Source organism: Trypanosoma melophagium (genome assembly GCF_022059095.1).
Source record: "Trypanosoma melophagium isolate St. Kilda chromosome Unknown ctg8segment0, whole genome shotgun sequence".
NCBI classification, from domain to species: Eukaryota; Euglenozoa; class Kinetoplastea; order Trypanosomatida; family Trypanosomatidae; genus Trypanosoma; species Trypanosoma melophagium.
The window spans coordinates 32,339-54,039 of NW_027125192.1; the positions used below are offsets into that span (position 1 = coordinate 32,339).

Here is a 21,701-nt window from a genome sequence, read left to right on the forward strand (position 1 = left end):
GAACAATTCTGTGAAGGCGAGCCTTGTCACCGCGTCGCAAATGATTGAAGTGATAAGGTCACTCACCTTATCAAACGACACGCAAAAGAAAAAAAAATCAAAATAAAGGAAAACAAAAGGAGAGTTGTTTAAAGTATAAGAAAAACACTAGCAATAAACAAGCGAAAACCAAAGTGATTTTGCTCGCAAAAGGAGGGGTGAAGAATAAAGGAAAGAAAGAAAGAAAGAAAGAAAGAAAGAAAGAAAGAAAGAAAGAAGAAAAAACACCATGTTTACACCCAGCAGAAGAGGTGGAAATCCACACTTTCCAACAATATATCCTGGGAACCTTTGGGGAGATCTGTAGAAAATAGTTCTATTAAATTCCCATCGGGCCAATCACCCGTTGAGGGTATTTTTTGTAATATAGAAGTTACCTTGTCAACCCATGTGCATTTAGTAGATGCAGAAACACCCTTTTCTGTAGAGAATTCCAACTGCAGCTGCATAAGTAAACGGCGAGCAGAAAAAAGTAGCTCACTCTCTACTTCATGCAAAGGGTTCACCTGTGGAGGTAATAGTAATGCCAATGCAGCTCCTTTTGTCTCTGTCTCTGTTTCTGCCTTATCGCATCGGAGCATCCTTTTCTTATGGGAGATGTCAAGCAAGACTGCAATATATAGCAAGAGCTCAACAAAGCGAAGGCAATTAGGGAGAAATGGATATATAGGCGACACATCACAGGAGCCTTGTAGTTCTGCCATTTCGAACTCACTCTCCACTACCCCGTACTCTTGCTCTTGTTGTTCTGCAAGTGGTGTAGTAGTGAAGAGTAAACGCCACATAGGAGCAATGCAACTGTTGTTTGAAGCAACAGATTGCAGAATCTGGCGCAACTCATTTCCCAAACGTACAGCAGCATATGCACAACTTTGAAGATCCTTCGAAAGAATGACCTTGTCCTGGTTCAAAAAGAGCAGCACCTCAAACACCGCAAGTTCAAGATGAAAAAGAGCCGTCACAGCAGACCACCTGAGTTCTTCCAATAATGTAAATGCATTATAAAAGGATTCTGATGATCTATGTCTTAAGTGATTCAAAACAGCCTCACGTAATGAAGCGCGTAGTGCCTCAACTCTCTTCAAAGCCTCACGAGAAGCCACTTCTGGAAATGGTTTCATAACAGGCTGAGTTCGTGGAGCTACCGATAGAACATTTGCACTTCCTTCAACACCACTGCCTCCAAGAGAAGGATTCTGCTGTTGTACCTTTCGCGCTTCCACTGCTGAAACAATTTCAAGTGTGTACGGTCCTCTTCCAACATAATCTCCAGATCCTCCCCCTTCAACTTTGGTAGAAATATCCTCAGTAGGGTCTATAGTACTGCTGCCAGAACCTTTCTCACGCTTCTCTTGAATAATCAGCTTAGGGAAGGGGCCCTTGGGAAGGGATGAGAAGGGCGGTAAGGGCATTATCTCTCTCGCAGGTGGAATTACTGCTCTCGCCGTTGTTGTTGTTGTTGGTGGTGGTGGTGGTGGTGGTACGATTGGCGGCGTTGTGATTGGAATTCCCAATTGACGTATTTGAACTGCATTTAGACCAAACGTGCACGGCCTGCCGGTATTGAGATCACGATCGGTGATGAAACCACCACGAATGGCGTCGCGGCTGCGGGCCACGGCGAGTCTGAAATTCCCTGCAACACGACAGCCGTGCAGTGCAATCATACGGGCCGCCCCCGCATCATCCGCGTATTCGGCAAAACAAACATAAAACGTGCGTTCGGGGTGAGCCGTAGTGCGTGGGCGCACCAAACGAACCTTGTTCACTTCTCCACACGACCATAGCAGCGCCCGTATGGCGGAAAACGGCATCGTAACAGGTATGAACTTCACATGCACAGTACGACGACGGCGCAACTCCTCTGCGGCAGCGTCCTCCGTCTGTGATGGCGAGAGAACGACATCTTTAACAGCAACGCCCGTTATGGTGGAATCCATATGAGGTGTTCTTTCTTCCATGCCAGAAGACTTATCATCGTGGGAGACTGTAGCCCAGTCAAGTAGAGTACCATCGCCGCATAATGTACCTTGCATAGTAGGGGCATTAACGCGTAGTGTAATACCGGTGGTAATATTTGGAAAGGGAAAGGCTGAATTTTGAGATGAATCCGTCACCAGTATGGGATCTCTGCCCTCCGAAAGAACTGTACCACTTTTTGATGTTTGGGAAGATGGAACAGCCGTTTCATCTCCAATGCTCATAGGGCTCTTCTCCTCTTCATCACTTTTCCTTGCCATAAAACTAATAGTACTGTCACCCTTGTTAGTGGGTGATACACTACCAGAAATTTCTTCCATGGTATGTTCCAAGGGGTATTTTGTCCTCCGTTCCGCTACTGGAATAGATACAGAAAGTTCTGAAGATCTCGCGATGGTGGAAACGTCAAAAGTAACATCGGTTTGTGCCTCCTTTTCTCCAATGGGATGCACTTCTTGAACCGACTTTCTTGTCAGAGACATTTCTTGCTTCATTGATGATGAAAGTTTTTCTTCAATGCATAAATTCTGGTCAGATACACCAACAATTGCACCAGGAAGAAGTTGCAAGTCGCAGCAACGTGTTTCAGGTGAGAAATCCGTAAAAATTATCGTCTGATTGTTAAAAAATAGAACGACTTGATCTTGTAAAAGACCCATTGCGTTCTGAATAAAGAAATAGACATCACGTAGTTTGGCTCCTTCAATCCAGTGCATATGATGCATTACATAAACGTAAGAGGTTGGTATATGCACAAAACAAACGCTTTTACCATCAAACAATCGACATGATGTATATCGGTGTCCATCTTCTCCACATAGGAGACATGATGAACAAGACTCAGACAGATAACGGTGCCAAACTTCTATATTCTTAACATCCACTTTGCTTTCAACTTGATATGCTGCCTGTGGAACATCCCCTTCTCTCTTTTGTGTCGAGAGATCCTGAGACATGACATCTCGCCTTGTTAAATCAGAAGCGGGAGGTAATGTAGCAAGAACAGTTCCAACGTTTGGCCTCAAAAAAGTACCACTTTGAAAAAACGGTACCGTGAGGGGTGGTACATTTACGTAACCCTCACGCTCTACACCAGATGGTGGCTGGCGGTTCATGTACAAGTTCTGAAAACTGCTGAGATAATTCCCTCTGGCCTCTATCCAAGCCTGCTGCTCTGGTGAAGGAAATGGAATTCCTGTTCCCATAGTATGTGAAAAAATAGAATATCCAGCAATTGGTCTTACTGGAGATGGCACTGGAGCAACTCCCCAGTAGGGAGACATGGGAGGAGCGAAGGGGTAAAATGGAGGAAAGACTGTGGTTGGCATTGTAATTGCATCGCCACCTTTGGGAATCCACATAGGTGCTTGTGGATTCAGTCGTTCCTCCTCCTTCTGCTGCTGCTGCTGATGTTGTTGTTGTTGTTGTTGTTGTTGTTGCCGGAAATGTTGATGTTGTTGTTGTCGCTGCGCCATAGGCATATCGATTGCAGAACTAACTGAGGAATAAAACAAACAAATTAAAAAAAAAATGACAAAGTACGAATTCAGAGGGATAACAGCACAATCTACGATGTAGACTGTGTTTGTCGAAAGCTGATGATTATGCAGACGTGAGAAACATATCTTATAAAAATAAAAAGCAAAAGGGTATTCGTTTAGCCCCTACACATCAACACAAAGAGAATAAATATATACTTAGAGAGAGTACAAAAAAAGAGTCTTACCCGGCAAAATAGAGAGCACAGGGAAAAAGACCTTACAACAAGAAGACAGTCTCTAAAAATAATGATACTACTAGAAATAATAACAATAAACAAGAAAATAATCACTTGGAAGAAGAAAAACAAAATATAACCTTCCAGATACTCGAAAAGTTTGCTCGGGTAATCACATACAATACTAATGATTCAAAATAACAAAATAAAAAACAAGTCCAAGTGCTTCACAGAGGTGATATGAACCAGTAAAAAACATATATATATATATATATATATATATATATATATATGTTTGGTATATTTCTCTGTAACACTTACTTTTGTTCTTGAGATTCTGGCATTTCCTCATCCTGGGATACCAAAGATATATCGGACTGAGAATTACTATTCCTATTCCCACTGAACATTCTATCCCATAACAAGCTTAGACGTGGGGTTGCAGACGCTGAAGCATCCTCCACTCCTGGTTGAAGGCCTTGCCGTTGTTGTTGTTGTTGTTGTTGCTCTTCTTCTTCTTCCTTCTTCTTATCTTTCTTCTGCACAGTATCTGCATTAGCTGGTGTGGGTTGCATTTGCTTCTCAACATTTCGCACAGCCTTACGAATTTTGCTCCTTTCCTTTAGATTTTTCCTCGTTCCTCTATTGACCAGTGAACGTGAGAAGCGAGAGCTTTTTTGTGTGTCTGCCTCCTTCGCCAAAAGCGCTGCCTTCTCACTCTGTAGAGGACACGGTAAGAGCCGCATGTGTTCTGCGTAAAGTTCGATATTCCTTCCAAATATCGTGCATTTTCCCCACCAAAGCGAAGTTCGGAGAATCAAAATAATAATAAAAATAACACCGAGTGCGGCTGGAATTAACTCCAACGCAAGTAATAAGGCATCTTCAGTCTTTATTCCTCCTGGTTGTTGTCGCATTAGATCTATGTGAGCCCCAATAAAGCGAAGGTCAAGACTAAAGAGGAAAAGAAGTAATAACATTAAGAAAAATGCGTGGTGCGTAGTTATGACTAGTCCTGGAAACTCTAAAAAAGGATGTTTCTGAAATGTCGGCCACGTCCACTCCTGAGCAGCAATAATGCATTCAAGACATATAGACAAGCTAGCAAATATAACAGGGGTTCCCAACCAATTCGTTTTAATGATAGGATACAGGAAAACCTCCCTTGCAGGACCACGATATATTTCTAACAAAACAAACACAAGAATAATAATTAACCAACCTGCAAGAAGTGAAGACCAGTAAAGTGTCATACGAATCCCATAAATGTCTTTTTCTAAAGGAATTTCTTTTCGCCATCGCAGAACTTTATTAATAGTTTCCGCAAAACCTCCAAATGTGTGGTGTGGTAGATATACATTCAGTGAACCTTGTTGATATAAAAGATCTATTACAAACGTAAAGATGTACCAGTCCAGTAATAAGGTTACTACCCAAAACCCAACGAGTGCTGTTATAGCATCAAGACCAGTAATGGTTGATTTAATAACTGCCCACCACACTTGACCTGGCCAAAACCTATGGAGAAGTATATTGTACACTTTTGCACCAGCGAATATACCAATAAGGGCACCGATAAACTTCGCAAAGTATCCACCTCGGTCAGATAATTTGTAAAACCCAAGATAATATCCACCAAATGATCGTTGTACAAAATCTTCTTCTGCTTCAGATATTGCCCCACATATGGGTAAACGTAAAACTATTTTACCAAGTAAAATATGTATTGCATAGTAGTACAAATAGGCAAATATGAGAGCTGCTCCAGCGAGACAAGCAAGATGCGTAAGACCCATGAAAAAAGCAGATCCAACCCAGCAAGAAATTATATTATTGAATATAGTAAACCAGAATGGGAATTGGGCATCACGATATTGTGCCTCTATTCCGCGATCTGCCACATCAATAGCATACTCGAGAATATGTAATATCAATAAAAGTAATATGCATAAAAGACGAGTTACAGGTCCTTCTAAAAAAAAACGTACACTATCTGATAAACGTGTTTCAACGTGCATTATATGTTTATCTTGTGATTCTTTACTATCAGACATTTCATCTGATAAGTCTATTTTAATAACTTCTGATTCATCCTTTATTTCTGATTCTCCTATATCTTTCTTAGTATTTCCTTCTTTAGATAACCTGCCTCTTTTTAAACTTGCTGCTTTCTCTGCTGTCTTAAGAAGATTCATAATGTTTTCATACTCCTCTTTAGAGGCAAATTGCGTCGCATGCTCAGCCGCCCACATTGCAGGAGTAAACCCAAATGGATCTTTCAATAAGACTAATGAAGGATCTCGTCTCAATAATTCCTTCACAAACTCAATCCGTCCTGGCCACTTTGATGTTTCCGTATTAACAGCAACAGCATTGTGTAATAAGTTCTGTCCACGTATATCAACCCGCGCAATATTGATGTCTCGCCCCAGTTGCAGCATTCGAAATGCCAATTCTGGTTGTACAGAGATTGCCAGGGAAAGTGCGGTATCACCGTTGAGATCTTCATAGCTATGTACGGCACTGCCATACTCTAAGCAACTATCCACAAATTCATGGATCCATGAAACTACCGCTAAATGCGTCATGGTGTAACCCGTAGAAAAGTGTACCACACGATCTACTATAGAACGGGAACTATCTGGGAGCACAGAGTGCGCAAGAGCATCACCGTTAACTGGTTTTTCCTCAGATGTTACCAGTTCACCCGTGTGTTCCATAACTCCTCCACTATGACAGCACTTCCTGTATTTTCGTAATAAACGTTGAAATCTTTTAACATCTTTAGCAATAATAGCTTTTGCCAAATTATTTTGGAATTGCCGCACAGAGTACATACCAGGAGGTACTTGTGGCACTTCCTTTCTGTGTCGGAGTGGGTTAAATAACGCTGAAACGGATAATGAAGGACTCTGTCTATTATCCTTTCGTACTGATTTTGAACTATTAACGCCTTCTCGCGATCTCTCTCTTTTCCCACGACTATTCCCCTCACCGGTAGCAGAAGTACGTGTTGGATGCGCATTACGATCTTTATTATTTGCGGGTGTACGGCCGGTGTTATTTGAGGCGCTACGGGGCGTCGTTTTCCTCGGCTCCTTTAGACCCATGGGAAGAGAAAGCTACACCGTAAAGAAAAAGAAAAAAATAGAAGAAAGAGAAGAAAGATGAAGGAAGAGAAAAAGAAAACAAGCTTTAAGCATACGTATAGTAATTATTATTATTATTATTATTATTATTATTATTATTATTATTATTATTATTATTATTATTATTAAATAAATAAATAATCTCCATTATTATCATCATCATAAAAGAGACGTGCTTATGAAAAATAAAACTAAAAAGCAAAAGAAAAGCAATACTCAGGTATCTGTCATCATCATTACCACGTATTTGCGGGGATAAGAACAGGTTTAGTTATGAAATATACGCCCTGGTAGCGTTTATCAGCAATGAAGGAATGAAAGAAAAGAGAGAAAAAAAGGAAAGAAAAAAAAAGATGCCTGCTAACACTCAGCCGAAACTGCCTTCCCATAGAAACATGATTACCACCAGAACATAACGACAACAACAGCAACAATAATAATACCCTTTATGTTAGCTTTGTATTCACAAAAAGAAACACAGATACACCCCCACATGATAATAAACACATACTTCATATAGGTATCTATCTATGTGTAATATATACATTTATTCTACTTTCTTTTTTCTCTCCTCTCGCACTGCGTCTCTTAGACACTCTTCACAAGACACATGCTCAGGCAAAAATAATTTTAATGTGCACATGCTCCCTTTTTAAACATCTTGCGACTGATGAAAAGAGCAAAGTAAAAGCATACGCAATAGAAGAGTAAAAAAAAAAGAAAAGCGTATATGTCACCAGTGAAAAGCTTTCGGCACGTAGAGAGAAAAGAAAACAGTGCCATTATTGCGTTCTGCTCAAAGTGAGCCTCATCAGAGCATTAGAGAGTGTTAATACAGAATCAAATAAAATCTGTAGCAGTAACAAAAAAAAACAGAAGGAAGGAACAAAAAAAACCAAAGATGAACAAAAAGGAACAAACAAAAAAACAAAAAACAAAAAAAGCCTATTATTTTCTTCTGATTTTCTTTTTCTCAGGGAGTCATATTACAACAATGAGAAAACATTACTTTTGCACCTTTTCTTCCCCCTCCGTCCTTCCTTCTTTTTCCTCCGTATAGAACTCTAATAATAGTAAAGACTACTCTTAGCCTTACTTCACCTATGAAAGAGAAAAGAAGAAACAAGAGAAAACAGTGTATTTTAACTCTACTACTAGTAACCCCATATCATATAAAAATACAAACAATAAATTGAAATTGTACCAGATATTTATTTATTAAAGAATCCTAAAAACTGACGAAAAGGAAGTGCTGAGAATCCCTTTTAACCCGCCTCCCGCTCGGGGCGGAGAGGGTTGGGTTGGTTGGGCCTTTCAGAAACTTACTATTGACCCGCTGTTAGGAATGAAAAGAAGTAAAAATATTCCTAATAGTTAAACCCATAAAAGACGTAAAAGTCAGTAAGACTCGACCATTCTTATCGCAAGCTGACAAAAAAAAACTTAGAAAGAAGAGTTTATTGACGTCACCTTCATGCCTTAGGCAAAACGTTGTTATCCCTGTTGTTCTCGTTCTTCTTATTGTTATTGTCTCTGTTGTTCTTCTTGCTGTGCTTATACACGAGGCATTTCACCCGCCGCCGTCCAACTGGAAAGTGTACTGCTGCTGCTGTTTCGCCGTGCCGTACCGCCGCTGCGGCCGCGCGATGTGTGCCCGTGATCAAATGAGAGTGCCTGCAGTTCCTCCATTGTCATCTGCACAAAACTGCTTCCATCTATGGACGGTGTTGGTGGGGGACTCAACACGCTGTTATTGTGATTGCTGTTGTAGTTGCTGCCGGTGTCGGAGTAGTTTAAATTCACATAACTCCGCGGCAGTAGCGAATCCAGTGAGTTGGCGCTGTTCACAGCAGTAATACAGGCGCTCGCACGGCAGACATCATCATCATCATCACTGCTCGTACAGGTGGGCGCCATATCAAATATAAGTAAAACTGCGGCCTCCGCCAGCGCATCTAATAAATGAACTGCAAACATTACTGTCTACACCTTTTTTCCAAAGATTTAACTGCCTTACGGCTATATATATATATAATATAGTAATATTTTTATTTCTTCAGAAATAAATTACTGGAGCCTGGTGATGGCCTTGTTCAGGTTATAATCCTTGTACTCGGTAGTATAGAGAGAGAAACAGAAAGCCTACAAGAAGAAAAAAGAAGAAAGGAGAGAAGAGAATTAAACAAAAGAACAAACGAAGAAAGACAGAACAAAAAAAATAAAAAACAAACACAAAATACAAAAAAAAGAGAAATATGCTGAATAGAGAGTATATTACCCCTTGTTTCTTTCCCCATTATTTCTATTCAACAAGGTGACACTTCTGTGATTATGCCTCCACTGGCGCCGACGCTCCCACTCCTGTTCCGCCAGATGTAGCATTTGAACCACGCCGCTGGGTATCCACTTCCTCTAAAACCTTAAGTAATTTGCGATGCTGTGGAATGAGCAATTTATTTTCTGCGGCATTAAATATGGCGAGACGATTGGATGTGAGTTCCCGTTCAATCGCCTTTAAACGACCCATCGAAATCATCAAACCACATTCGTCAAAATGCTGTTGATGTAAACTAATTGGAATGAAAACATTTTCTCCAGCAGACTCTTGTTTTGCAATCATACAGCGTAGCAGTTCACTAAAAGTAGAAGGTAAACTAAATAAAATACGTCGGATCGTGTCATGTAGTGGTAAACCCGCACCGGCACCAAAACCACCACCGTTGGCCCTATTGCGATTACTGTAATGACCAAATCTTCCGCCTCCTGCTGCGGAGGCTTCCATCTCAGTAAGCAGCGTTAGACTGTTTATACCTGACATTTCGTGTACTCGAGGTAGCAATAAAGATCGTAGATGAACATAAGCCATACGAAATGGATCCAACAAGGCTGCACTGTTTGATGTTGGCCAATTGGGATCATCAAAAGAACATAGTAATATGACACGGTATGGGTACTCACGAGCGATGCTTTGTAGTTCCAACAGCAGTGGTGCATCCAATTGATCTACTCCATGTACAATGAGAAGTGATTGACGACTTGCAGTAGCAAGAGTTGTAGTATTTGTATTACTATTATTACCATATCCACTACACAGGGGTGGAGTAGTACACGTCGTCAACGATGGCAATTTACCTGCAATAAGGCGATGTGCCGTAAGAGATGGTAGTGACATCCAACTAATGCATGATCGCAGTCGTGCACGACATGCTAGGCGAAGGGATTTAAGAATTTCTGGTAATACAACAAAACGAGGCACCCGTGGACCTCGCTCATGCGTTGACAGTTCTCCTTCTTGTTGTTGTTCATGGTATTTCGATGTTTCTTCTTCTTTTTCTCCCTCCTCTCGGGGTCGTTTGTTGTTGCGAGTACTGCAAAAAGGCACATCAAAATTCCAATTGGAGTGCTCACGCAGCCAATGCCACCGTGACCATGTACGCCCCTTCTCATCCGAATGAGTCATGCGTTCTGTAAAACACATCCCGTCTGCATTCCAAAACTGTGATTGTTGTTTTTGTTGTTTATTCGGTGGATTCAAAGGCGGTGGCGCTCTTATTCCCATTTCCTGTGGATCTCCTTGCACGAGCATGATGGAATCCTCCCGCTGCCCGGCGTGTGGGGCCGGTGAACATGGTGGCGCCACACCTCCCATTATCTCCTGTGATGCGGATAATGGTGGCGGTGGAGTTGTGAGTCGTGAGGACTTGAGTGTATTAAAGTCCACATCAACATTTCTGTTTGTCTCACCTGCGCAGCGTCGTCGTGTTTGACTCAATCCATCGTGTCTCGCCAGACTTCGCACCGGTGTGCGGTACGACTGGCTTCGTGGAGAGTCCGGTGGTGATGAGTCTACCGAGTGAAAATAAGGTTGTTGCTGTTGCTGTTGCTGTTCGGATGTTTGTTCCTGCTGGGCTTCTCGTGCAGGAGCTCCAGAACGGGCATGAAGTTCATAAGTCTCATAGTGTGAGCTATGCTGAAATAAATTTCGTACTAATTCTCGTTCAGCTTGATGCTGTTGATCTGTCAAATCTTTTCGTACATCACGCAACTGTCGCACTACTTGATGATTAGTCGCACGATACCCATCCACTACTACTACACCGTGATAACGTAATTCAGCACTCTGGGAGACGTGCTGAAGAAAGAAATACTTTGAACCAATACCATAGACAGCAACAGATCGACCTTGCAAAATATGATCAACCGTTAAAAGTAGTTCATCACACCTTAAACCATCAGGCCATGATGTAGATACATAATCTAGATCTTTATTATCTCCTTCTTCTTCTTCTACCTTTTCTTTTTGATTGCATTCTGGTATTGGAACTGTAGCAGTAGCAGCAAAATCCTGTGTTTGACTCTTCATTATCTCTGTATTGCCGTCTCCCTCATTCTTTATCACTTCCCCACACTCTGCATTACTTTTGTTGGTATTACAGTGACCTTTGATTACCGCACTACGCGGCGACCTTAACGTGGGGGATACTACTTTTCGACCATCTTTTAATGCACGAGCAAGAAACCGTCGTACATCCAAAAGTTCTCGTAATGGTTCACTACTAGCAACACGGTGAAGAATATCTACAATAAGAAGTGGACGTACTACGTCTCTTGGAAGTACTTTTCCCGCCGTTAAGTGTCCTCGTGGTAACTGTTTTTGCTTTTCTGATGGTTCCGGCATGCTGGTTACCTGTTCGTGTGACATTTGTAATTTTGTTGTGGCTTTTCGAAAGATATCATCCGTGAGATACAAGGCAAGAGCGTGTACGTTATGCAGTCCATACAGACCATACGGAACTTCAACACGGAATAGCCGTGGTGGGATGCCTGGCAGTGATGGTGGGCAGCAGAATGTCAGCAGTGGTGATATTGTGGCATCACCGAGAAGCGATGGATGATTATCCCGCAGCTGACGATTTACCGCACACCAAACACATGACTGCTGCATACGTGGATTTTCTACGGAAAAAACAAAACTACTCCCCTCTTCACATGCAGGGCGTCTACATGTTGCACCACTACCAAATATATCTAAAGGAGTTCCATTCTTATTATTGATATCATTATTATTTGTACCATTACTAGCAAAGTGTCCATTTGGTGGATCCGCTCCGTGAAAGTGTGCAATGAGTGGGGCCTGCGAGAGTACCCGCTTCTCCCGCTGCTCCTTCATTGTATAATAACGCTGCACAACATCCATGTCATAAGATGCATCCACGCCACGCTGTAAACGTCGTGCAGGCCGCGGCCCCTCACATGTCCATTCATGCACAGGCGCCGACTCCCGCACGAGAACACCCCGGCGGCACAGAAAACACTGTGGTCTGCAGAACTCTTCATCATCATCGGCATTGGATTGTTGTTGTTGTTTTTGTCCAATGGATCCTCTCCCTGTGCTGGATGAATCACGTGCAGAAATAAGAAGACCTGTGGGTATTGCATTATAGCAAGAAGCACAAACTGTATAGGCACAATATGTACAGTGATACGCCTCCACCGCACGATACCGTGGTAGTCCATTGCTCTCTGCACAAGGTACCCAGGACATTGCCTGCAATGCAGCCAACCATACATCCCGTCTCATGAAAAAAAAATAATTATAGAGCAAACTAAATAACAATAATAATAATAATAATAATAATAATAATAATAATAATAATAATAATAATAATAATAATAATAATAATAATAATAATAATAATAATAATAGACAATAGGGTATAAAGGCAAGGAAAGGCTAAAAACCTTGTTTTTTTTTCTTCTTTTCTGTTAAAACTCTGTGTTTTGGTTGCCTTTTACTCGTCTATTTGTTCTTGTGCCTCTCCAAGCTAAAAATAAGCCGAGAGAGAGAGAGAGGAAAAAAGAGAAAAAGAGAAACAAACATTTGAACTATGTGCTATTCTGATTAAAGCAAAACTTATCCAACATTATGAACATTCTGAAAATTTAACATTATAAAAAACACTTGGATACCGGCTTTATTCAACCGGCACACGCATATATATATATATAACAAAGTCAATTAAAGTGTCCAAAAGAAAAGGAAAAAAAAAGAGTGAAGGAATAAGCTCTCGTCAGGAACCCCCTCTTATACTCTTCAAACGGTTCCACAGGGGGTGTTTTTCTGTGCATATGAGTGTATGTTTCATGTTTGTGTCTGAGAAAGTAAGAAAAGGAAAAAAATTAGTGAAAATACTGAAGGAAATGTAACACCACAGAGATTTTCTTGTTTTCTCGGTGGCTAATTTTTTTTTTATCTTCAACCTTCGCTCCCGCTTTTACTCACGCAATCACTCTTTCCCTTTTTTTTCTTCTTATCACTCCACTCTCACTCTCCTCTCCTCCTTCGTTCTCAACTTCTTTCCTTCTCTTTAACTCTCACAATTACCCGTTATTGCTCTCTTTCTCGCTGCCTTCCAATCCCCACATCACTAAGGCAATTGCTACTCTTCTTGTTGTTGTTCTGGATATTAGCTTCATTTGCCTCTAATGTTTCCCCACCAACTCGCCGTGACATTTGTGTAACTGCATCAAACCTAGGTACTGCACTCGCCGAACCAATATAGGATACTGTAGGCACCGTAGAGTTGATATACTTTGCTAGTGTATCGCGAAACAAAGTTGGAGTCACATCATCAACACGCTCAAAAACCTCTTGGATAGGAACACGTCGACCAAAATGAATCATCTGTCGTCCCAAATCTTCTGCACTGTTAGTTGTGCTATCTCGTATCATCATAACAGAGGCTTTAAACTCACTCTTTGCCTCCTCAAGCAATGTCTTATCCACAGTACTAGTTGCCAACTCATTAAATGTGCGCAGTAAATAGTCAAGTAGCACATTTTGACTATCATCCTGTTGAGAAACGCCGGGTTCACTGGGTGGCATACGTGCAGTAATGAGTTGATAACCAAGTAAACTAGTTTCTTCATATGGTGTGTAAAATGGTCGCATTTGCACAATATTTGGCAATTTTTCCCAAGGAAGTTTTGGATTACAACGTTGATATGCGAATTGGTCATACTGTCCTTCTCGAAATTGTCCAATAACATTATGCACTAGTTGTAGTGCGTAGCTATCGGGGTGGGAGGCCCCACATATAGGGTATGCCACTGCCGTATTAGCAGTTGCCATTTGCTCATTCCACATTACAGTGTGTCCTCCACGGTAGAGAGCCTGAAGGGGTGGTCGGTTATTCGTTGCTGGGAGATCGCCAAAGAACTTCTCTGCGAGTTTATGTGCCTCATCAGGGTGAATACCGCCGGAGCACACAAAACACATACGTGGACCGGTGTAATGTACCCGCACAAACTCCCGAATCATATCGCGATTGATGTGTTTTGCAATATTATCCACAGGTCCAAGAATAGTAAGTGGAAGTCCACTGCTCGCCGGGTCGTAGGCGGCTTGATGGAGATTGTCCATCAACACCTCATCCACCAGTTCCTCCACCTCCCGCATCTCTGCAAGAATTGTCGGCCGCTCGAGTTCCACATCGCGGGGGTCGTAACGGCCATTCTTAAGTAGATCCGCCACAACATCCATCATCTGCGGCACATCGGCATTAAAAGCCTTGACGTAGTACGCCGTGCGATCGCGGGAGGTGTAGGCGTTGAAGTGCGCCCCGCTGTGCTCGAAGAGATCCTCCACCGCCCGCTTTGAGTACCGCGTGGTGCCTTTGAAGTTCATGTGCTCGAGGAAGTGGGCAACGCCGTTGTTGTGCACATCCTCAAAGCGACTCCCCGCATCGATCCACACTCCCACAGTCGCGAATTGACAGTGTGGAAAGTACTCCGTCGCCACACGGCAGCCATTCGGGAGTGCAGAGTAGACAATAGGCGTGCAGTGATTAAGCGTCGCAACACACAGTGGATCCTGCATCGTGCAGTTCACTACTGGAATGGAACGACGAAGTGTGCAACGGAGCATATATTTCCACAGAAACACACAAGGAAAAAAAACTACACTTAAACTAATTATCGACAAATCGATATATATATTCTCTTCGGTATCTCTGTGTAGAATCAACTTAACGGTCTAATCTACAAGATCGACCTTCTCTCTTTACCCCCTTTTTTTTCCTTCTTCAGGTGTGCAGAATGCCACAAGGAAAAAAAAAACAATAATAAGAAGAACAACAAATGAATAGAAACAAAGAAAGCAGAGAAGGAGGACGAAAAAAATCCGAATTAATCACGCAAATAACGGTAATAAGAAAACATGTTTGCAATGTGCGACCATAATGCGGTTTCTTTTTTTTTTTCATTTGCCACATAAAAACAAGGTCATTGACTGCAACACCAACAAGGGAACATACGGTAATTCTGTTCCCAACAGATCAAAAAGGAAATCCGTACACATTCACAGATTCTGCAAGCGAGAATATCCATTCAAATGGAGCCCAATTAACTAACTTGCAGTTTCTTCAGTCGTTCATACTGCGACTGTAATGCGGAAACCTCAACATCATCACTAGCATCATCAAGCCAACGTGAAACATCTGTTACAACATCTTTCCACTGTGTTACACCATCCCCAACTTGTGTTGTTTTGTCCCATGCGTCAAGAGACTTGTAGTGTAGGATGAGTCCTTCAATGTCATTGCGAAGAGCACTACGCCGCAATCTCTCATCATCAATGTGCTGAAAGGCACGAAGGCGATCACGTGCAACCACTGCTTCCGATTTATTCATGTTAACACCAGTTGACACCAGAGCGGCTTTGAAAGCCAATGGAAAAAAACGTTCAAAGTGTCTTGTAATTCTTTTTTCCTCAGAGGAAGATGATGATGATGATGATCCAGCAGCAGTGATATTGTCATTTTTTTCATTCATATATTTTTTAATTGGATTCACTTTATCCTCCTTGTTTTCTACTTGTTCCTTCTCTTCCTCTTCTTCTCCTTCTCCTTCCTCTTCCTTTTCTTGTTGCTGCCGCACGGATTCATCCTGTGTTCTGTCTTCTCCATTGCTTTGGGTAGTCTCCGGCTCTGTCGATTCCCTTTCTTCCGTATCCGTAGCATTCGTCGTACTAAATTTCTTTTCTGTTTCATTTTCATTAGCCGTATCATTTTCTCCTTTCCCCTCCTGAATATAGGTTGCTTGAAGAAACACATTAGAAACAAATGGTATGCCGCTATCTGAGAGTGTCACCTCTACGACTACCGCCATGTGATCAACAGATATCATAGTATTTGTGGTATTTCTATGCTTACTCAATAAATGCATGTCTTTTGGAACCTGTTGGGCCAATTCTACGGTATCCTTCACATCAAACACCGTTACTGCCCGCACAAAGTTCCGTTTACTATCCTCCAGCGTAAAGGTGAAATCAGAAGTACGATCCTTAAATTGTAGTGAACGCACCGCTGGTACCGTTACACTTCCCTTTGCAAAGAGTAGATATCGTTCAGTAGGACGTTCCTTATCTACCTCATCTGCCGCATTTAGCGGTGGTGTAACAGAGAAGTACACATCATTGGTTAATTTTTCTATTACATGAAATCCTCGAAAGGCAATATTGGCCTTTGCTGCGCCAATGTACAAAGCACCAACCACCGACGCTTCATCGGCATTAAGCGTGCGATCCACCATTTTACCGTAACCATCACTTAGTCGCTGTAGTAATTTAGGCATGCGTGTTGCTCCTCCAATCACTTCAAAACGAGTTAAATCTTGAAGTGAGGCGAGTGTTTCATTTACTTGCGCCATAGCACGATCACGCATCCGCACAGCTTCATCAAATAAATGATTACATTCCAATTCAAAGGTTGCTCGTGAAATAGTTGTGGTGAAATCAATTGTTCCACCATCTGCAATACCCTGAACCACAAGTGGAGCTTCTTGGTTCACGGAGAGTCGTTCTCGTACATTATTTACCCCACGCATCAAACTAACAGCTGCTCTTCGTACAGCAGGCGTAGAAGTGTGTCTGTTCAGCACAGGTTCTATTGGTTTCGGTGATATTTTTGGAAAAAGTTTCTCCTCCGCATATCGAGCGAGGCAGCGGTCAAATGTACGACCGCCAAGTGAACTATTCACCACCGCGGCTACACGTGTGATAGTTCCCAAATGCGTCTTGGATGAAGTAATTCGATAGACCGCCACTTCCGTTCGGCGACTGCCCATATCATAGATCATCACATACTTGGCATTACTCTCACTAGATGATAGTGTTCCTCCTGATGTTTTTCTCGTGTTTCCCGCTCCAGCGAGTAATTGTCCCATGTTAAGATAAGAAAGTTGTGCCGCTGCGGCTGTGGTGCCGTGCACAACACGCACGGTGCGTAAACCAGCAATGGCGGCTGCGTCTACAATAGCCTGTCGGTGTGCAAGTGATGCTAATATAGGCACTGTGACAGTGAGATGCCGTACAGGTTCACCGTCTAGGCCGCGTTCTGCCATACGTTTCATGTATCCCAAATACATTCCAACAATTTCCTCCGCGGTGAACTCCAACATATTTGCCTCGCCACTCTTTTTATTATTTACAATACGAATAGTCGCCGTGTCATGTGGTGGTCGTGGTACCACAGAAAAAGACATGGTAGATACGTCTTCTGCGGTGAGTTCATCACTTTCTTCCATTATGGCGGAGTCATTGTTTTTATGTGTGTTTGACAGACTCTTGTTTAACTGCACACTGCGGCCCATAAGTAATGACATTCCACAGAAAACTTCTTCAGGGAATCGCGGTTCGAGGGCGTAGGCCTGTTCTGCAAACACCCGCTCCACACCCCGCATGGTATCATCATCATTACCACCGTAAGACATAAAACGAAACGCCACACATTGTGGACTTTTGCGGTTTGCCTGATCGTTAAGCACAACATTAGCCCGCAAGGGAAAACCACGACCTCCATTAGTGCCAAATGTTGCGGCCTTTACCCAATCCACTCCAATATCCACCGCTAAGAGGTGACGGGCCTCTCCGTATGATGGTATTACAGCCAGTAAAAGTATTAATGGTAATAAAAAGGTATAAAGGGATATTTTAACAATGATAGAATTAGTTATAGGAGCATCTTGTGCCATCTTGAAGGCGGGTCCCAACCGCATTATCACCATAAGGGTTAACTAATGTATCCTATTCAAACATTTGTTAATATTATTATTATCACAGATAGAAAGAAAGAGAGAAAGGAAAGAAGGAATAAGGGAATGAGAGAATGAGAAACATAATAACAAAAAGAAAAAGAAATCGATAAAAAAAAATAAATACAATAGATATACAAAAGCAAAATAATCAATGAACATAGTGCTCACATCAATGACGATGTACAAACTATTTTTCTTCATGATTTAATGAGGTTTCAACCCCCAAGAAATATGGGTATTGGTTTCTTTCTTATCCCTTTTAATTACGTATCACCATTCCGTTTTTCCTTTTCTTTTTTCACATAGTAGTGGTAAACGGTAGGTAAACGTAAAGGGAAAATATCACCGAATTGCATATAAGTACAGCAAAAACTTAATGTTTACGTAAAGAATCGTACATAAATAACGATGAGCAAATCACACCTCCCTCACAAAGTGTTCAAAAAAGAAAAAAAGAAACAAAGGATCCCTCGGTAATAAATTAAAAGGGATAGGTGGAAAATAAGAAGAGAAAAACATAGATAGAAACGCTGAATGTTAAGCAGAAGGTACGATATAGACTACATATATATTTACCAACCCACAGCATATAGTTAAAGAGAACCATAATAAATAACGTACAGGAATTTTTTTCAAATACACGACCACATCAAAAAACCGAAAAATAAAAGCACAAAAAAGGAAGGAAGAGAAAAAAAAAAAACACTCCCCTGGTATTATTTAAAATTAACATCAAGAATGGTTTTCAGCATAATGGCATCATTATCAAGTACTAAACTCGCGTAGCATTCTCAGCGGCATGTAGAGAAAACACCCTTCTCCTCTTATTTGTGCAACCCCAAAAATTTTCTTTCATTCTCCTTCACTCTCTCTCTCTCTCCATATATATATATATATATATATAGATAGATAGATAGATAGATAGATAGATAGATAGATAGATAGATAGATAGATATATAGATATATCTGCATAATTTATACAGTCACAAACAGTTCCCACCTGACCCTGAATAATGTGACCCACTCTCTTTCTCTGCAAATGTTCCCTCGTATGCAATGCTGCAAAAAAGGACCACCACACTATAGAAATTATAACAACTTTTACTTTCTGAAATGAATACGAAAAAAACTGGAATAATAAGAAGTTAAATAGATAAAGAAAAATCATATACTTTGGTTTCCTAAGAAACTAATACACATTCTATTTTTTCACTCCAGATTTGACTGCAGGTGGATCTTTGGTGGTAGACTTAGAGTCAGAACCACCAAAACATATAGTGATGATCTCCTCAAGACCTTTACGGTACTTCACTAAAATTCGACAACGCCGCTCACGCTCACGTTCACTAAATTCTGCATATCGGACTCTACTTAATAAAAGCTGGTAACTGATTGGTAGATAGTCTGTAATAGTAGAGCCAGCGTCATTTAAGTTCTTTTTCGCATCACTTTTATCTTTGTTGTCAATGATACTAGTACTATTACTCCTAATATTAATATTGGTGTTCGTCTTGTTGTTGGTTCCATCGTCTATTTGGATCTCGGGATCCTTAGGGGGAGTAAACGCATCTAAAGAAGGAGATATCAATGAATTTCGTGTGATTTCAAAAAGACTAGGGCAAAACTCCGCTTCTATATTATGATTATTATCAAAACTTCTCTCTTCTATAGACGATATATGCATTTCTTTCACCCCTACCTGATGGAAGGATTCATGCAATGATGTCAATGAATTATTTGAAAACTGTAGTAGATTGCTATTGTCTGGTGTTGGTAACGTTTCTTCAACCAAAGTTTGCTGCTCTGTCTCCTTCTTCTCATCCTTCTGCGATTCCTGTTTTTCTTGTTCTTTCCCCCCATTCACCTGCATTACAATTGGGTTTTGTGTGCTTAAAAACGAAGGCATTGACTTTGTCGAACGTAAATCTCTCGGTGTAAAGTCCTGCTGATCATCACTGCAGGCACTCAAACTTCTCATCGTATTATTTTCAACAGGTTGAACCCGCAACAGTAGGGGGAGTGAAGCCGGTCTTTTACCGCATAGTGCGAGCATGAGAGCCTCATCGAGTACACGATTGGCATGTGACTGAATTGTACGTCGAACACCATTTTCTTTCTGTTCAAGAACAATTCTAGCCGCCGCCTCTTCATCCTCCAGCATATTAAAGTAAAAAACATACAACATCTCCTGTGAACGTGCTGATTGCTCACGCCTAGAACCACTACTACTACGTGAGACACGTTGATTCAATCCTGATGACAAACACATGGGGGATTCTTGTGCATCTTGCCGTCGTCCGGGCCGCTCAAGAAAAACATCCGATGGAGCGCGAGATATTGGAAAAATCAAAAGCTTTGGTCGTTTGATGGTATCTGTAGATACAACAGGACGTGTTTCTCCACTAGATGATAAAGGCAAACTCATACCAGATTTTACAAATGTAGAGACAGAATCCGGTTCTTTTACTCCTGATACTGTTACTGGTGCTGGTGCTGTTAACATGGCAGAGTCCTCACAGGTAGTGAGTTGCCAACTTACATCTAAAGAGTCCGGTGCTGCCAAACCGCCAGGAGTACGAGACGGTGGAGTTAGTGACGGTACAGGAACAGGAGAAAACGTCGACGCTAATCCTGTTATTGGGGTAGTAGATGGTTTTGCTGGTACATTTTCTGCTACCGATGATATTGCCATTACAGGTATGTGATTACCTCGTTTTTGTTCATGCATTCGAAATATACATCGCCACCATGTATGAAAGTAGCGTGAGCGTAATAATTCTCTGGGTATTCCTTGCAGAAGGGAGATAATAATAGCACAACTATTCGCCTCATTAGTATATAAATCACTATCTACCTCAACTCTGCCCTTTCCTTCTTCGGCAAAGGAGAAACTAATAGCTGATTCTTCAGAAGATTTCCTCTGGAAATTCCACTCATCAGAGGAATGTTCACACTGACGTTGTGAAGAAATTATACTACGAAGAGGTCCTGTGGAATCAACCGGGTTACGCCCCTTCTCATCTCCACTTAATCCAAGAGGAAGAAAACGAGAAACATGATTACGACGTCTCCAAAAGTTCACCACCATGTGCTTCGTGGATGCGGGTGAGTTACACGTTTCCGCATACCCCACTATAGGCACAGAAGCAAGTGAAGCTAACTCTGCAGAGTACTGCTGTTCATTACCAGTTCCTGTGCAATGGGAAACATCATCTCTCTCACTATGTGGGGGAGCTATTGATGTTACTGAAGAACAGTCCCGCGATACAACATCTGGTGCACTGCGGTAAGCTTCCCTTTCCAATCGCTGGGAGAAACCCTCTCGATTAGTAATATCATTCGTCGAATCTTGTTGATCCAGATGAATGTTGGGGGAGTCACGGCAGCTATTGTCTTTAGCAAGCAAATCCATGAAGAACTCCGAGCCTGCACTCGGTAAATTAGACGGGTTGGTTTCATCCCTCTTAACGTCCATTTTCTTTTTCTTTTTTTACTGCTTAGGGTGTGTTCTCGTTATATACTCGTTAGTACCAACACTACCCTTCTTTTTTTACTACTTCTGCTACTACTACCATTCACATAGGGTTGATTGATCATAATAATAAAAAAAGAGAAAAAAAAAAGAAAAAGAAAAATCCCAGAGATGTTCACTTGAAAAAAAATCCCCTGCCACACAAGCATACACCTTCAAAATAAAAACAGGAAAATAGTCAAAAAAATA

At 41.5% G+C, this 21,701-nt stretch overlaps 7 protein-coding genes across 7 annotated transcripts; all 7 read right to left on the minus strand.

The window, feature by feature from the left end:
• Positions 1–272: 272 nt before the first annotated feature.
• On the minus strand, positions 273–3,500 carry LSM04_009655 (uncharacterized protein; the record flags this gene model as incomplete). The annotated part of the gene is made up of 1 exon (XM_067333131.1): positions 273–3,500. The coding sequence occupies one exon, from the start codon at positions 3,498–3,500 to the stop codon at positions 273–275; it is 3,228 nt and encodes a 1,075-aa protein (XP_067186175.1).
• Positions 3,501–4,053: 553 nt separating this feature from the next.
• Positions 4,054–6,846, minus strand: LSM04_003017 (uncharacterized protein; the record flags this gene model as incomplete). The annotated part of the gene is made up of 1 exon (XM_067333132.1): positions 4,054–6,846. The coding sequence occupies one exon, from the start codon at positions 6,844–6,846 to the stop codon at positions 4,054–4,056; it is 2,793 nt and encodes a 930-aa protein (XP_067186056.1).
• A 1,593-nt stretch (positions 6,847–8,439) lies between these two features.
• On the minus strand, positions 8,440–8,862 carry LSM04_009025 (uncharacterized protein; the record flags this gene model as incomplete). The annotated part of the gene is made up of 1 exon (XM_067333133.1): positions 8,440–8,862. One exon carries the CDS (start codon positions 8,860–8,862, stop codon positions 8,440–8,442), a length of 423 nt encoding a protein of 140 aa, XP_067186165.1.
• A 352-nt stretch (positions 8,863–9,214) lies between these two features.
• LSM04_000703 (uncharacterized protein) lies at positions 9,215–12,466 on the minus strand (the record flags this gene model as incomplete). The annotated part of the gene is made up of 1 exon (XM_067333134.1): positions 9,215–12,466. The coding sequence occupies one exon, from the start codon at positions 12,464–12,466 to the stop codon at positions 9,215–9,217; it is 3,252 nt and encodes a 1,083-aa protein (XP_067186008.1).
• Positions 12,467–13,273: 807 nt separating this feature from the next.
• Positions 13,274–14,812, minus strand: LSM04_004697 (Peptidase M16; the record flags this gene model as incomplete). The annotated part of the gene is made up of 1 exon (XM_067333135.1): positions 13,274–14,812. The coding sequence occupies one exon, from the start codon at positions 14,810–14,812 to the stop codon at positions 13,274–13,276; it is 1,539 nt and encodes a 512-aa protein (XP_067186088.1).
• A 476-nt stretch (positions 14,813–15,288) lies between these two features.
• On the minus strand, positions 15,289–17,940 carry LSM04_005286 (Heat shock protein 70 family; the record flags this gene model as incomplete). The annotated part of the gene is made up of 1 exon (XM_067333136.1): positions 15,289–17,940. One exon carries the CDS (start codon positions 17,938–17,940, stop codon positions 15,289–15,291), a length of 2,652 nt encoding a protein of 883 aa, XP_067186096.1.
• Positions 17,941–19,181: 1,241 nt separating this feature from the next.
• LSM04_007465 (uncharacterized protein) lies at positions 19,182–21,455 on the minus strand (the record flags this gene model as incomplete). Its single annotated transcript, XM_067333139.1, has 1 exon — positions 19,182–21,455. One exon carries the CDS (start codon positions 21,453–21,455, stop codon positions 19,182–19,184), a length of 2,274 nt encoding a protein of 757 aa, XP_067186141.1.
• Positions 21,456–21,701: the final 246 nt, after the last annotated feature.